The following is a 17,263-nucleotide window of genomic DNA, read 5'->3' on the forward strand; positions in this document are numbered from 1 at the left end:
GCATATGAACCAATGTGTGTAATGGGAATAGTTGCATTGTTTCCAATAATGATGCACCGAGAGGAAGAATAGGGGATTAGAGAGAATTTACCATGAGCGGATGCGCCGGAGTCCATGTACCATACATGTGTGCTAGGGAGTTGCTTATTGTTGAATGATGCGAGGAGAGCTGGATCAACCGTTGAACTTAAGGAAGGTGTCAAGGGCAGCATGTTGGTGGTGTTGCCATGCACGTGGTATGCCTGGGGAGCTAAGGACTCACGCGGAGCTAGAAGACATGGTGCCGGAACTTGCCATTGGCGGGGCTTTCACAAGGAGGGTTGTGACGGCCATGTCATGGGAGTCGTCCGCTGTTGCATGAGATGAGCGCGGATGGGGGCATCAGTCCATGGATTGAACTACCATATATTGTTGATGTCACGGCTTCGTCCGTGTCCGCATCGGCCGCCAACACATCCACAACCGTCACCACTGCGGTTGTTGTTGGAGAATGAGCCGTGTCCACACCCTCCCCCGGAGCTAGAGGAGGGACCGTGCTTGCCACCGGCCAATGGAGAGATGTTGTTACCGTTGGCCTAGAGATCGGTGGAGGTGGCGTTCTTGGTGTCGGCCTTTTTCTGATTTACTTCCAAGATGAGGGTCGGGCGTGTCTACAGGAATGAGGGAATGGCACCTGAAACTAAAGAAAAGAGCGAAGGTTGGCAAAGTTGTCATTGAGGCCACACTTGAGGGTCAACACTGGGTTTTGTCGGTGATGGACTGATCGACATCCCCTAGTGTATCAGCAAGGGCCTTGAGTTTCGTGCAATAGTCGTTGGTTGTCATGTCGCCTTGCGGAGTGTTCCTGCACCTCTAGCTTGATCGCCAAGTGCTTATTTTTGTCGCGTAAGAGGTTCTCGATGGCGTCCCAAATAGTTTGTGTCGTGGAGCTGGGGCGTATTACGATGTCAAAGAGATTGGTGGAGATGGAGCCATATATCCAGGAGGGCACGGTGAAGTCATCCCTTCCCCAATCCGACGTGGGGGGTGCATCGGAAGGAGTAGCACAGGCGTTGCGGATGATGTGGCTTGTTAAGCGGTAGCGATCGAGCGTCATGAGAAACAGTTCTCGCTAGTTGGTGTAGTTGGAGGCGGTGAGATCAAGGGTGATCGGGAAGTGAAGCTTGATGAAGGTGGCATAGGTAGATGGTTTGGGAGAGGAATAGGTCGGGTTTTGCTGTCGACGGTCTTGTCCTTAATGGCATTGGTGACCGACGAGCTGTCGAGCGCCGCCTCACGAACATTGAGCTCTCCTTGTTAGAGGCATAGATCGGCCTCACGAGAGCTAGTTTCAGCGTGGCATCGGAGTTCGGCCTCGTGTACGTCCAGGGCTTCGGCGTGAGACTTGAGCTCAGCCTCCTTGTGCATGATTTCATCCGGAGTCATGATGGTGGGAGTTTTGTTCGGCGAGGGTTTAGGGCAGCTAGGATTTCAGTGGAGGTGGATGAATTACAGCTTGCAACTCGAACACGAGTTGTTGTCTAACACATCCTTCCGTGGAATATAAGAGCCATATTCATGGAAGTGGGCCAATGTAGCCATGTTTAGGCTAGTCATAGTGCTAGTATCATAGCAAGTATCATGCACATTGGTCCCACAAAAATGCTGATGTGGCAGCTAATTAAGGATGAGAGAGGAGATTAGAATAACATAGGTGGATACTGTATCATAGCGCATGTCACGAGAAAAATTAATGCCAAACAAATCGTGTGTACAAATTTGCATTGAGATTCTAAAAAGCAATAAATATAGCATGACTATAACACTGCTTCATGATACTAACCACTATAGAGACAGTACCATACAAAAATATTATATGCATGATACTACTATATGATACTTACCACTATGGCCAGCCTTACAGAGTTGTGGATGTGTAGAGTTGAAATTAGTTATATTGTACTTCTTTGTTGCAACGAAATAAAACAATATCGTTTTACGTGTTTTTTTATTTGACGGAAAAAAAATTAAAGATAGAAAGATTGTTGATATAAAATTAGCATCATTATAAGGTGTTTTTTTAATACGAATCCAACAATACTAATTAGGTACAACATAATTAAAATGGTTCGATACTTTCAGTTAAAATGTGTCTTTAATGTGCGTGCGCCTTGTTCTAAGATGGGAAGTTTCGATCTATATGTACTGCTGATTAAACAAGATTACCATGGTACAGCGCGGCTCGTTTGTTTTTGCCACAGCAGCTGCCGACGTGCGGCGACACGTTGCGCCGAGACCGGCCCACGTCGCTCGCCGGTCCAGCGAGCCACCCGACCTCCCGCATCCCCGCACGTGCCGCCCCACGCGTCGGCTCCCGCGAACAAAGCTCCCAGCCTACCACCACCGGTCCGAGCCGATCCATGAGCGGCAGCCTCGCAAACCTCCTACGTACGTACTGCATCGTTTCTCTCTATCACCAGGTGCAAAAAAATGTGCGGAAAGGCCTGCAAGGTCGGCGGCGCCGCGTCGCCGGCGGGGACGAGCAGCACGGCGACCTCCATCGTCGTCCTCGCGTCGCTGCTCCTCGTGGCCTCGGCCGTCGTGTTCTTGCTGTCACCGCCGCCGCCACCGTCGGACGCGAAGGGTCCACCTGAGCCGGTCGAGCTCGCCATCGGCGTCGCCGGCCACGAGGGCTGGCTGGACGCGCTCCGCGCCTGGGCCAAGCTGGCCTGCCTCAGGCTCCGCCCGCTCGAGCCAAGGTAAAATTACTCAGTTTGTTCCATGCCCTTGTCAGCAATGTTGTCAAGGTACGAGAAAGAATGTGTAATCTCATGACGTGTTGTTTCTGTGTGGCGATCAAGGTACGATCTTAGGAGCCCGGTGTCGATGAAGAAGGCGGCCAAGCAGAGCCTGGAGATGGGCAAGGAGGCGGTGGAGCACACCGCGGAGTCGGCGGCGAGGGCCGCCGAGGAGACCATCGCGATGACCACAGAGAAGGTGAGGAGGAAGGTCTCGTCGTCATCCTCGCCGGTGCTACACACCGATGACCTGTGATCAGTCGATGCGAACGCCGAAATTTTGCAGCACAGGGATCCCTCTGCTCCCTTTCTTTCTCCTCTGTATCTGTAGGTAGCTTGGTACTATTGCGAGACCTGGCGTTCTGTAACGTTTTGTAATCTGTACGCACATGCTGCGATTCTCTCCTCTGTACCCTTGTGAATATGAGATGTCAAGGAATTGCATTTGCTGTGAATACTTTCGTAGTTGCAACAACAGTTGTCTGCATCCATTTAGATGAAATGTCAGAGCCCAAGTGATACCAGGAATGGCAATTGTACTATGGAAAAAGCTTTCCTGAACCAAGAGTACAATAGCGAAGCACTTGTCCAACGCATAGCAGGTTTAATCAACTCAACCGACGGCAACCAAATATTTCGTCTGCCGGCTTACTCAACCATAGCATAATCTTTCCTCTCAAAGAAAAAAAAAAACCATCGCATAATCTTCTCACCTAAAGATCAAGATAGGGAGAGAGGTCCTCCCCTACGAATAGGTAACTAGAAACAATCTTTCTGGGCAAAACATCTGATGAGCCTATGGACACAGGAGGGATACATAGAATATACATGATCCATGATCCACGCATGTCGAGGATGGGCATCACTCATTCCGGGCAGATATCCTTGAAAACGGGCAGCCTGCGTCGCCCGCTGCGACCATAGAGGACCTCAGCTATGAGGTCGCCTTCTTCCTCTGTTGGCTGTGGCTGAGCAGACGCCGCCTGAGCTGAAGGTGTTGTTGCTCCAGGTGCTGGTGTCGAGAAAAGCTTGGCTCTGTTTGGTACCATGATGGCACCATCTGGTGATCGGAAGTCGACAGGCGGTGGCCTTGTGGGGCTGAAGAACTGGTGTTTCATGTCGGGAAAACCTGGTGCGCCAGTCAGAGGGCCAGCCTGTGCAACATGAAACAGGATAAGTTACTGTGTACAGCCCGGTGTGGATTTAGCAAATGATAATAAAGGAATGTAAAAGACTCATCAAACCAGCTCAAAAAAGAATGAATTTAGGAACCATCTTAAGCCACTGTCAATCTAAGTTTATGTTGATTTTTACAGTAAAGCTGAATAAACATGGTAACAGTTTCATACGGTAAATCCGTTTAAGGATGAAGAAAAGAATAACATAGGAGGTACTAATAAATAACTGGAGATAATGTATCGCATCATGCTAATTAGATACAAAGGAGCATCGACCGCTCGCATACTCCAGGTGCTGCGAAAACAAGTAAATGGTCTATGCATACAGATTTGTGTGAAATGGCATGGCTTGTCTAATATACAGTTGGGCTTGAAATAAATACTCCAGATCGAAAATTTGTAACTGTAACAGAACCATAGGTATCTACAGCTTAGTGAAAGAACTAGATCCAAAAATGTGTTCAAGGTGAAGGCAAATAAAAAAATTGTGTCAAGCTTAGCAACAGAACTAGATCCAAAACAGGGCCGATATGTCCCAGTGTGGTAGATCGACTTGCTTCCAACAATATTTAAGTCTGAAACAAATTGTATTTTCTCCGATAGCAAGAAAGAGTAGCTAAGGAAATGAGAAAACAGTTTTGCACTCAAGTTAATAATTGTTCACATCACAAATTATGTCTCCACATTTACAAGAGCAGACAACAAGTCTGTGATCTAACCGGACAACAAGTCTGTGGGCAGACAACACTCTCTTTTCTATCAATGCATCGAAACGCAAAGCTTTTTGCAATTTCACGAAAAAATCTGATGAATCAGAACATTTTCTACCATGGCAACAGGAGCAAGCATAAGGAAATAGTAATAAACAATTATGCACTGAAGCTAAGGGTAACTGAACTACTGAAACCTAACCTAGCCCTAGTTTTATGTAAGAGCAAACAACACTAGAATTAAAAAATACAGTCATGTATGACAAAGTAAAGCACTTTGTAGAATTTGCAGTGGGGAGTAAAAAGTAGCTCAAATGCATTGTCAAATAGAGATTATAAAAAATAAAGTCCACAACATGAACTGACATAAGAAAATAGTAATAAACAATTATGCACTCAAGCTAAGTGTAACTGAATTACTGAAACCTAACCTAGGTCTAAATTCATGTAAGAGCAAACAACACTAGAATAAAAAATACAAGCCTTGTATGACAAAGTAATGCACTTTGTAGAATTTGCAGTAGGGAGTAAGTAGTAGATCAAATGCATTATCAAATATCATGAGTATATCTCTACTAATAAGTTACGGACCGGTGGTGTTGGTAGGTCCAAAAAACTGGAACAAATTTTCGTCCGTAAAAAAAACCGGGACTCCCAGCATCCGTCTATAATTTGGTACGTCAAAAAAACCTTGCAGAGTTTACTGCATACGTCAAAAAAACCGCTATGGATGGTTTGGTACGTTAATAAGCCGGACACGGATTAAGAAACCATGTCGTGCGTAGGTAAGAAAAGCAATCAGAGTCCGTCCATGAGTCCGGGTTACTCACGAGCAGGACTCCTTCCAAGAAGGACCAAGCACGCACGAGGCACAACTACTTCCGATCCGATCGATCGGGAGGGTCGATTCTGTAGATGAAAGCCGCCGCCGAGGCACTACCCTCAGCGGCGCTGTCCTTGGCTGCAGCTTAGGCACAGAGGAGAAAGCGACGAGAAGCGGAGCAGGCGATCCCTCCCACGATTCCGTCCGGGGCACAAGCGCGATGAAGTCGAGAGTTCCCTGGGAGCACCGTCCTGTCAGTAGGGCTGGCAGAGGAGGAGCATGGATATCTTGTCTCCTTTGGTGCCGTTCCCGCTGCTGCAGAGGCGCCTGCAACATACACTCCAATTCCCTCCGCTGGCCCTTCACTAGGACGCGTTGGGCCTGACGCTGAGCTCTGAATAATCTTTGATTCCCTTCACGCGTGACGCGCTCTTGCACCGGCGCTTGGCCGAGCCGCCCTCTTACTCCGGCGCTTGGCCGCACTGGCACAACCCTCACACTCCGGCGCAAAGCTGCGGCCGACAGCTCCTGGACGACATGCATGTCGCGTGGCAAGAGCCATTAGTCATGGCGGCTCGTACAGCCGAGAAGCGGGCTGGATGGGGCGTGAGGCGCTCGCGATCTGCGACAGTCGACCCTGGAGAAGTGACCACCACTAGGTCGAGGCCCACGAGCTCGCGCAGCTAGAGCTCCACCAGCTACAATTCTTAGCGAAGGTTCATGGCAGCGGCAGCGATTCAGGTTCAGGCACCTTTTTTTTAGCATAGGTTCAGGCACCTTTGATCCCCAAGGTAGTACCTGAGAGAAGGGAATTAATGCTACTACGTGCAATGCTTCAATCCAACAAGCTTCAAAAAAAATGCTTCAATCTCACAGAAAGAGGGCATGAGAGGAGCTTCCTTAGGCTAAATTGATATTAGAGGAAACACTCTCTCTGCTCTCTTAATGGATTGGATGCTGCAGCATGTGCTAGCCAGTTTCATTTGCGTCTCAAAATTTGTAGAAGCCACTAGGATGAGCGTGAATTATTTAAAAAATAAATCAAAAATCGTACTTATATGTTTAAAATAATTATCAAACAAAATCTGGACATAGTCAATGTTGTAACCTGCAAACATGCAAAATCGCAATGCTAAATTATTTATATTGTAGGTTACACAAAAATGACAAAATCTGATAAAATTTGGATATTTAAAAAAATATGCATATTCAGATGATACAACATTGGCCACATTCGGATTTTTTTGAAACTCCTAAACCATGTTAAGTAATCGGATCAGGGGAAATAGTTGTACATACACAGAAAACAGACCATTACATACAAATAATGGAGAGAGACGGCAGCAAAACGGTAATACTGTAACACTAATCTATCATCTCTTTCGGTTTATAAGTCGTGATATCTTAAGTCTCTTCCAATACAAATATTATTTGCATTAGCTGATGTATGTACTACAACTTTCCCAAAAAAAGAGATTTTACCGTAAGCTATTACTTAAAACCACCACCTCCAGTATATGATCGAAAAGAAATCTTAGTCACAAGAGATAATTGTTGGGTTGTTGCTTTGTATGTATACAACAACAACAAGCCTTTCAGTCGCAAACAAGTTGGATAGGCTAGAGTTGAAACCCATAAGATCTCGAAGCCAAGTCATGGTTCCGGAACGTGGATAGCTAACTTCCACGCACCCCTGTCCATGGCTAAATCTTTGTCGATATTCCAAACCTTCAGGTCTCTCTTAACGGACTCCTCCCATGTCAAGTTTGGTCTACCACGACCCCTCTTAACATTCTCAGCACGCTTTCCGGAGGCCGCCGTTGGATATGTTCAAACCATCTGAGACGATGTTGGACCAGCTTCTCTTCAATCGGTGCTACCCCAACTCTCTCCCGTATATCGTCATTCTGTACCCGATCCTTTCTTGTGTGGCCACATATCCATCTCAACATGCGCATCTCTGCTACACTTAACCGTTGGATATGTCGTCTCTTCGTTGGCCAACACTCCGCGCCATACAACATCGCAGGTCGGATAGCTGTTCTACAAAACCTACCTTTTAGCTTTTGTGGCACTCTCTTGTCACAGAGTACGCCAGAAGCTTGGCGCCAATTCATCCAACCAGCCTTGATTCGGTGGCCCACATCTTCATCGATATCGCCATCCTTCTGCAACATGGACCCCAAATATCGAAAAGTGTCTCTCTCCGGTACCACCTGCCCATCAAGGCTAACCTCTCCCTCCTCGTGCCTAGTAGAACTGAAACCGCACCTCATGTATTCAGTTTTAGTTCTACTAAGCCTAAAACCTTTCGATTCTAGAGTTCGCCTCCACAACTCTAACTTTCTATTAACCCCCGTTCAGTTATCATCGACTAGCACCACATCATCCGCAAAGAGCATACACCATGGGATATCTCCTTGTATATCCCTTGTGACCTCATCCATCACCAAATCAAAAAGATAAGGGCTCAAAGCTAACCCTTGGTGTAGCCCTATTCTAATTGGAAAGTCATCAGTGTCGCCATCACTTGTTCGAACACTTGTCACAACATTATCATACATATCCTTGATGAGGGTAATGTACTTTATTGGGACTTTGTGTTTCTCCAAGGCCCACCACATGACATTCCGAGGTATCTTATCATAGGCCTTCTCCAAATCAATGAACACCATATGAAGGTCCTTCTTTTGCTCCCTGTATCTCTCCATCAGCTGTCGTACCAAGAAGATGGCTTCCATGGTAGACCTCCCAGGCATGAACCCAAATTGGTTTTTGGTCACGTTTGTCAACCTTCTTAAGCGGTGCTCAATGACTCTCCCATAGCTTCATAGTATGGCTCATCAGCTTGATTCCACGGTAATTAGTACAACTTTGAACATCCCCCTTGTTCTTGAAGATTGGTACTAAAATACTCCGCCTCCATTCTTCGGGCATCTTGTTTGACCGAAAAATGAGGTTGAAAAGCTTAGTTAGCCATAGTATCGCTACGTCTCCAAGGCCTCTCCACGCCTCGATGGGGATACCATCAGGACCCATCGCCTTGCCTCCTTTCATCCTCCTTAACGCCTCCTTAACCTCAGACTCCTGGATACGTCGCACAAAACACATGCTTGGTATCATCAAAGGAGTCGTCTAGCTCAATGGTAGAGCTCTCAACCTCTCCATTGTAAAGGTTGTCAAAGTACTCCCGCCATCTACGCTTGATCGCCTCATCCTTCACAAGAAGTTGATCCTCTCCGTCCTTGATGCATTTGACTTCGTTGACATCCCTCGTCTTCCTCTCCCTAAACTTGGCCATCTTATAGATGTCCCTTTCGCCTTCCTTTGTGTTTAAACATTGGTAGAGGTCCTCATACGCCCGACCCCTTGCTTCACTCACCGCCCGCTTTGCAGCCTTCTTCGCCACCTTGTACTTCTCCATGTTAGGCATCTGAAACAGTCCTTCTTCTCCCTAATAACCTTCTGGACCTCATCGTTCCACCACCATGTATCCTTAGCTTCCCTTCTACTTCCCTTAGTCACCCCAAACTCCTCTACAGCGACCTTCCGTAAGCAGGTCGTCATACTCGTTCACATCATGTTTGCATCGCCTCCTTCCTCCCAAGGGCCCTCCTTAATAACCCTCTCCCTAAAAGTCTGGGATGCCTCACCCTTGAGCTTCCACCACTTTGTTCTAGCAACTTTGGCGCGCTTACCCCGCTGGACACGGATCCTAAAGCGAAAGTCAGCAACCACCAGCTTATGTTGAGGGACAACACTCTCTCCAGGTATCACCTTACAATCAATGCAGGCGCGTCTGTCTTCCCTTCTAGAGAGGACAAAATCAATCTGGCTAGAGTGTAGACCACTACTGAAAGTCACTAGATGGGATTCTCTCTTCCTAAAGAGGGTGTTAGCTACGACCATGTCATAGGCTAGAGCGAAGCTCAGGACGTCTTCTCCATTTAAGGAAAAATAAAATCTACTCTCTAAAGGTGTACTAAAATAGAATCAATTAAAAGAGAACGGAGGATGTATTCGGTATTCCTCTTTGAAATATTAAGTGGCTATCTCTACACGAATTTTCATGTGTATCCGGTAACATATATGACAAGAAAATCTTAAGTCGGCCGTAGCAACGCACGGGCATTCTGCTAGTATAAATAAAGTCCACAACTTGAACTGGCATACTAGAATAGTGGACTGAGCTATGACCATATAGTCAACATATAGTTCGATATGCTGCTTATGACTTAGGATTTTAGGAACATAGATGACAAATGTAAAAGTTTGATGGTTTGGTGTGATCTGCTTTCGTTTTGTACACTCAGACTGCCAGACAACCTTCAGACATAGTATGACAGTATCATACAAGAACAAGTTACCTGGCAGAGGCCCAGGTGAATTCTCTTATATTTATGGATATAATTACCTATATTAGGAAAGATTCTGCCCCCTATAACACAATCTAGAGTGCCACATTGGATCTATGTGATTAAAAAGAGAAAGTATTCGAATCATCTGACCATGCAATTATCAAGATCAACAGCAAAAAATACAGGAGTTATGCAATCATAGAATTAGCCTAACCAGTAGGAGGCCTAAAGGCTTTTACCACTAGAACAGATCATGAACCATTCTGTACCCCATCAGTTTGATATATACTTCAGACAATGGCAAGGCAAGACTGCAAAAGAAGTTAGTACTGAAAGTTAGATCTGGGGAGCAGCATAATCACCTGGCGTTTGTGGCCATGGAGGTAGGCCTCAACCTGGAGCGCCTCATGGTCCGGCATGGGGTACACCGGCCGCGGCTGCGCCGGTGGCGAGTAGACGAGGCGGCGGCTGTCCATCTCCGGATTAGCGGAGAAGCGGCGGTAGCGGGGGAGCGAGCCGAGCTCCAGCCCGCCGGACGAGTAGGAGGAGGCGGGGGACCCCGGGTGGCCGTCGGCGACGTCGTTGAAGGCCGGCGTGAGGTAGGTCCTGAGCGAGAGCGACGAGAGGCGGCGCTGCCGCCGCCGCGACGCCGACTCGCCCAGCCACTGGCCGCCGGGGGAGGCGGCGGCGCAGTCGAACTCGAAGTCGAAGTCCATCGCTCGCGCGCGGCGAGATTTGGGGGCAGCGGAGGCGACGGCTCCGGGGAAGGGAAAATCTGAAATTTTTGAAACTGATGGAAATTAGGGCAACCCACCGAGAAGAGGGAGAAAGTGAGAGGAACAAAATCAATTTCTGGGGAAGTCTGCACGCGGCCAAGCACGGCGGGCGGTTTCGAACTCGTGATTTGGCAGGACAGGAGGAATCCGATGAAAATTTTCAAATTTTAAAATCTTATAAAAAGGAGTAAAATTCGAGAAATTAAAAAGTGGAACCGAATGCGACAGGAAATCGACAGGGAATCGCGTGGTTTAAGCCGGGTAGCACGAGGGAGCAGCTCAGCTCCTGCCTCCTGACCTCCAGAACCAAGAACAGCCGAGGACGAACAGGCGGATCAGGATCTAGGAGGTACCAAACGAATCAACAGGTAAGTTCAAAACTCGATCAAATCTCGGACTCCGTCGCGATCTCGCCTGCTGATCCGATTAAGCAATCCGAAAATATAAACTTGCAGAAAAGTAGCTTGATTAGACATGCAGAGCAGTTACCTACTGGCACCCAAAGTTCAAACTCCAACACAGATGAAAGACTGGGTGGGCGATTTCACCTTGTGAATCCTGGGGAAAGTGAAGACGATGGCTGTCCCGCTCGGCCGCAAGCTGCGTCAGGCTCCCATTGGGTGCTCGGGTCGGCCGGGCGGGAAGTGAAGACGAACTTGGGGGATACGAACCAGGGAGAGAATGGGGGACGGGCCAGGTTAAGTACACGTGGCCATTATGTCTCCTAGGATTTAGTTTGGGCTTGGCAGTATGTGACGGGGGTCCAGTACAATCGATGCCTGGGCTTGGGCTGGTTTGACCTAAATCAATGTTTGACTTTGTTTTCTCTTATTATTAATCCACTATTTTTTCTGGAGATATTGCTCTATATTTTCTACACGAATAAAGGTTGATTCTAAAATTAAAAATGAGTTACTTAATTCAGGCCACAATTTTCTTGACAAAATCATGAGATGTAGTTTAAGAAACGTATGCAGACTCAGAAATACAAATTTCAGGGAATCTCCAATAACCGTTTAGGTCCGCGCAGATAAAAAGTAAGTTTGCCCCGAGCCCAGCGGCCCAACGGCGAATGCATCCGCCTCGACGCGGCGCGGTCAGGACCCAACGTGTCCATGCCCGTCTTTCTTGGGCCCGCCTCACAACGAAATTCTACTGGTCATATTCGTGGGCACCTCCAGTCATGGTCGTCGTCGAGGACGATGACGATGACCAGCGACCGTGGAGGCGCTCTAGTGGGATAGGTTTCATTTTTAGTCTTTTTTCGGCTATGGAGTACTTTCTATCAAGAAAATATCAACAAATTATTTTGCGTCGAGCCGCTGGGCTATCCTTGATGCAATCGGTTAATCGTATCATGGCAGCCAAATTCGTATGAACGGCCCGATACGTCAGACCGTTGGAGATACCCTCCGTCCAATACTGAAAATATTCCTTCATACAATTCATATAAGGACGTCTCAACTTTGTCTAAATTCGGATGTATCTAGACCCGATTTAGTATATATATATATCTAAGTTTTAACTAAGTTGAGACATTTTTTATGGACTGATGGAGTATACAGGTTCCAAAAGGTGCGATTTAAAAAAAAGTTACAATCAAAAGTTCAGACGACCTGCACGTTCATGTGAAAAAACATATAATCTGGCCTCGTAAGCAGAACTTACTTACCCTAAGGTCCTGCTTGTTATACCAAGAATGTCCCTGGCAAGAGTGAGGGTTTTACCTGTGAAAAACGAACCTCAAATATAAGTTCATCTTTCTAGAATCAGGTCAGATTGGAGATAGCTACCAGGTCACATAACTGTATCAATACCTACCAGTTCATCTTCCGTAAGAAGATAGAGTTTCTAAAGTGAGAAAAAAGAAGTAAACATTAAGTACCCAACCTGATGATCATCACAAGAAACAGAAGTACACAACCTGATGAAGAAGCATATTATTCATTCAACCACATATATGTTCAGCAAGAAAATAACCATTACATCACACCACAAACCAAGCCAATATATTCCGCACCGGACATAAAAGGTTACAGGGAGTTAATTACACAAAGAATACCTTATTCTATATTTTGAATACAAGCTGTAACTCTCAGGGCACGTCACCCCTTCTTTCAATTCTGTATGCTACTACAACACCGCCTCCAATGCGATATGTACAACCAACAACAAACCAAACTACCAAGGCCTCGTACAAACAACTGGACGAGCTAGGTACACTTGATGCAAATAGGAGTAGCGAGAACTACCCTAGTTAAAAATTAGATCTAGGGGAGCCAAGGTATACATGCTGAGGAGCATGGCAAGGCTTGGTTTTGAACCTAAATGCAAAATTTATTTGCATAAAAGATATATATACCCCTCTCAAAGGCTATTAAGAAGAGCCCTTTTGCAAGAAGGCTGTTGAGAAGTCTCTGGCTTCGAACCAGGCGAGGCCAATTCAAGCACCGACAGCAGAAAATTCTTCTCCTGGAAAGTTGAAGAAAATACATACGTGAGTAACTTTACCAAGTATTTACTTCAAGTGTGAGTTTGTGTGCAGAATATTAATAACAATCACAGGACAGAAGTCAAATGCTTACACTGGCAGTAATTTTTGGAGTTGGCACGTTCTCTGTGTATGGATGGAAAGTTGGGACTGTATGAGCAGGAGAGGCGAATTCCATGCATGGGTGTGTGTTGCTATCTTTCGGAACCTCGCTACAGTTCTCCAAAGCTTGTTTTCGGACACATGCTTTACCTTTGACAGCTCTGTGAGCAGGGGAAGCAAATTCAACACATTGAAGCCTGCTATCTCGGGCAACCTTCTCTGGTATTTCTGCATCAGCATTAACTTGTGAATCTGTATGAGCAGGAGAGGTGTATTCTGTACATTGAAGACTGTCATCTTTACCATCCTCACTCAAGTTTACGGATGCTGGTATTTCTGGATCTGTTTTAGCTGGCAAAAGTATACGAGCAGGAGACATGTACTCCGTACACTGAGGTAATCTACCTTCAGCAGCCTCACTCAAGTTTACGGATGCTGGTATCTCTGGTTCTGTTTTAGCTGGCAAAAGTGTATGAGCAAGAGACATGTATTCCATACATTGAGGCAAGCTACCTTCGGCAGCCTCGCTCAAGTTTACTGATACTGGTTTTTCTGCATCTTCAGCATGCAAAACTGTATGAGCAGGAGACATGTATTCCGTGAACTGAGACCAGCTATCTTCGGCAGCCTCACTCAAGTCTACAGATGCTGGTATTTCCGCATCTGCTTTAGCTTGCAGAGCTGTCTGCTCAGGAGAACTGTATTCCATGCAATGAAGCCCCCCATCTCCAGCAGTCTCATCTGAGTTTACATAAGCTAGAATCTCTGCACCTGTTTTAGCTTCAAAAGTCAACTAATCTTCTGTGATGTGGATTAAAATGCATGTAACTAAGTTCAGATTAAGAGCATAGGTTACCTGGGGAAGGTTCCATACAACTAGACAGTGTGATTCCACAGAGAATATCATCTTCTGTGCCCTGATCTACTGGGCAATTATCCATTATATGATCAGGAGCCATTTCTGATGTTACTCCATTCTGCTCGCTGTTTATTAGAATGATGGTGGATCAACAGCTGAGGCCATAGATTAAACCAAAAGGATGTGAGATACTATTCATTATTTACCTGGACATTTGTTCATCTTCCTCTTCGTTCTCATAGGGATCTACAATTAAATCGTCGAGGTCCTCTAGGAGTGAAGCTGTTCCAGACATGCTGCTTTCTGACATGTCATTGTCATCTTTCTTAACCAAATGATGCTGTAACTTCTGAAAGGTCAAGCATAAAACAGTTTATTCTAAATACTAAAATACTATAGATCTATAGTGTAAAACTTCTGACCATCAAGTTGGTGATGCCATACCTGCCAGGCTTCATCCATGCTTTGGCTCGTGTTTTCAGTTTTTACTTTTGTTGCTAGGGAAGAAAGCAAATCAGCTTGCTGAAGTAATGTAGCAAACTTTGGATCATTCTTGTTCAAGAAATTACCCTCGTGCTTCACACCTGAAATTGTTCACAAGGAGCAAGTTCAAACATTGACACAGCACCTGAATCACATTAAATATTCAGTATCTAGGATAGTAGGCTCACAACTCTGCTCCTCACCATATAATTGCTTTGCTGAGGTCCTAGTAACAGAATTTTGGGTTTCCACAATATTCACACTTTGATTGGGTGGACAAAGGTCAGCAAGGGGTTGCCGAGAATCTTGTCCTATGCTCTTCTCTTGTCCAAATGACTTCGTATTTGGTGCTATGTTCTCCTTGAAATCAAGTTTGCAAGACCTGGTTGCAGAAAAGAACAGGTAAATATGTGTAAGTTGATTCGCATTATTAACCAATAGCTTCTGCTGGTACTGTGTGTACCTCATGTTAATAGGTGGCGAGGAGCTAGGTGCACCACGTGTGAGGCCACCAGTCTGTGTCAGTACCCTCTTTGCATTTGCATTGGAACATACTGCAGTATTTTCCTCGAACAGGTCATCATTATTGGCCCGCCTTTTGCATAATGTGGAAAACCTATTCTTCACTGCATTATCAGTCCTATTAGAGGCAAACGAAAATTTCACATGTCAGATATCTTGTTTCACATATCTAACAGTGATTACTCTTTTCACCTTACTGCATACAGTAACCATTTGCGAGACACTCACCTCCCGGAGACAACCTTTGCTATTTCAGTCCATTTGTTACCAAGAACCTTTTGAGTCTGCATGTTGACAAGTCCAAGATTATCATTTGCACCATAAGAGTTCCACAGCAATAACAAACAGTAATAACAGGTGGTTTCCTAATTTCTCTTATGCACCATTGCAAATGTGTCAGAACACAACCAGCGTCCTAATCAAAGGGAATGGTTATTCTATTATAGCTTTTGAGCAATGTATGATCCCTTCTAGTTGTTCGCATCAATAACAATCATATGTCCTACAATTCACAAAACAAATCCATCATTTTTTCCAAATGTATGAAATCAAGGATAGGATCCAATAAGCACTCATGTGTAGCTCCATGGACACAACTATTTGCCTGTGCAGGTGTTAGTGTTCACCAAGGAAGTTAGATAAAGTGTGGTGTCTTGTGGCCCAAGAAGCTTAAACAGCTGCTGCTAAATAAGCAACCAAGAGAAAGTATTTGCGAAGCTTCTTTTCTTCCTTCTTGTAACCCTGTTTCTCTGAATTATGATCTCTTGACCAATATTCTATCTAGTCTAGGTCCTGAACCTCAATTTCCCTCTCTAATCCCTCCTACTCCAAGAGATGAACTTTGGCCCCAAAATATTCTAACTGTTTGATGAAGCAGTGGCACCAAGCAAGTAAAATGGTAGAAGCACACCAAGTTCTCACCTCGCATAAAAGCTTGTCTTCTTCACGAGACCACCCGCCTTTCTTGCACTCAGTGTTCAAATAATTGTACCATCTGCAGCAACAGCAGGGCAAAAAAAAACACTGGAATTAGCTCTGCTCACGATACCAAGCCAACGCTTCTGCATGTCATAAAAGATACAATTGGACAAATACTACAAACGTCATAAAACCAAACAATTTAGAACCAAAGATCCCTTTTTTTCCAGCAGAGAGAGGTGCATACCTCCTCCTGCACTGTCTAGCAGTCTTATCCTTGAATTGTGTCGCTATAACTGTCCAGCTACAAGAGGAAAAGAGAGAGAAGGCCGAGGTTAATTTTAGAAGGCCTTGCTGCAAGGGAGGATAGCGAAAAAAGAAATCCGTACTTGTCAGTTCCAAGGTGCGCGATTTGAGCACGAAGCACGTCATCCTCCTACAGGAAACAAGTCAGAAGCATCAGAAAGATGTTGAACCATTTGAGCAGAATCGCAGAGGCACACAGTCGAAAACCATGTAAAAGTAGTCAAAAATAAGAAAACAAACAATAAAATAAGTTTTCAGCCTCGGAATTGCAAGCACACAATTAGGATAAGGCAAAAAAAAAATCAAAATTTTGTAAAACATGTGCGAAACTGCCTCTTTTTCGGCAAACGGAAAAGGGGAACGAATCGCTACAGGAACGAAGGAAGTCCCAAAATCCAATCCAGCGAAATCGAGCAGGGAGAAGCAGCGCCGCGGCAGAAACTTCCGCAGCCGCGAGACCCCAGGGAACAACAGCACGGCATGGCACGCACCTCGGCGCTCCAGCTCACGATGTGGCGGTCCTTCTTGGCCGCCGACGAGGCGGCGTCGGCGGCGGAGGAGGAGGTCAGATCGGGGCCGGTCGCCATGGGCCCAGATCCCGCATGTTCCGCGCAGGGATCCGGCGGGGCGGGGAGGTCGGACCGGGTAGGGTTTGGAGTTTGGGCGCGACTGCGCGAGCGAGCGAATTTTTGAACTGGAGGTCCGGAGAAGAAGACAGCGAGGAGGAGGGGAGAGTGGTGTGGGTGAAGATGGAATTTTTGGTCTGTGGGGAGTGGAGCAAAGGTGGGTTTTTTAAGGATGGGCCATGGCGTGAAAGGGAAGTGTTGTTTGGGACGACGACCCTCCTCTACTACTGTGTGAGTGTGAAAAACTTTGCACCAAAAGCACGTGCTGGTGCTGGGATTAATAAGGGTACAACTGTACAAGAAGAGACCAATTGTACTGCTGGCATCTATTATC

General features: G+C 46.0%; 3 protein-coding genes across 3 annotated transcripts; 1 reads left to right on the forward strand and 2 right to left on the reverse strand.

Moving 5' to 3' along the window:
- The first annotated feature begins 2,469 nt into the window (after positions 1-2,469).
- Positions 2,470-11,866, forward strand: LOC124673558. The gene is made up of 3 exons (XM_047209612.1): positions 2,470-2,738; positions 2,841-2,993; positions 11,665-11,866. Exons 1-3 carry the CDS (start codon positions 2,470-2,472, stop codon positions 11,864-11,866), a joined length of 624 nt encoding a protein of 207 aa, XP_047065568.1.
- LOC124678810 lies at positions 3,483-10,562 on the reverse strand. The gene is made up of 2 exons (XM_047214661.1): positions 10,209-10,562; positions 3,483-3,931 (listed from the first exon to the last, which is right to left on the reverse strand). Exons 1-2 carry the CDS (start codon positions 10,560-10,562, stop codon positions 3,644-3,646), a joined length of 642 nt encoding a protein of 213 aa, XP_047070617.1. The 3' UTR covers positions 3,483-3,643.
- A 1,084-nt stretch (positions 11,867-12,950) lies between the features above and the next one.
- On the reverse strand, positions 12,951-17,040 carry LOC124674843 (transcription factor MYB124-like). Its single transcript, XM_047210899.1, has 12 exons — positions 16,795-17,040; positions 16,387-16,433; positions 16,245-16,301; positions 16,001-16,073; positions 15,308-15,363; positions 15,021-15,197; positions 14,746-14,939; positions 14,519-14,658; positions 14,281-14,423; positions 14,072-14,199; positions 13,208-13,986; positions 12,951-13,094 (listed from the first exon to the last, which is right to left on the reverse strand). Exons 1-12 carry the CDS (start codon positions 16,888-16,890, stop codon positions 12,990-12,992), a joined length of 1,995 nt encoding a protein of 664 aa, XP_047066855.1. The 5' UTR covers positions 16,891-17,040; the 3' UTR covers positions 12,951-12,989.
- Between the last annotated feature and the right edge of the window lie 223 nt (positions 17,041-17,263).

Source organism: Lolium rigidum, chromosome 7, assembly GCF_022539505.1.
Source record: "Lolium rigidum isolate FL_2022 chromosome 7, APGP_CSIRO_Lrig_0.1, whole genome shotgun sequence".
Lineage (NCBI taxonomy): Eukaryota > Viridiplantae > Streptophyta > Magnoliopsida > Poales > Poaceae > Lolium > Lolium rigidum.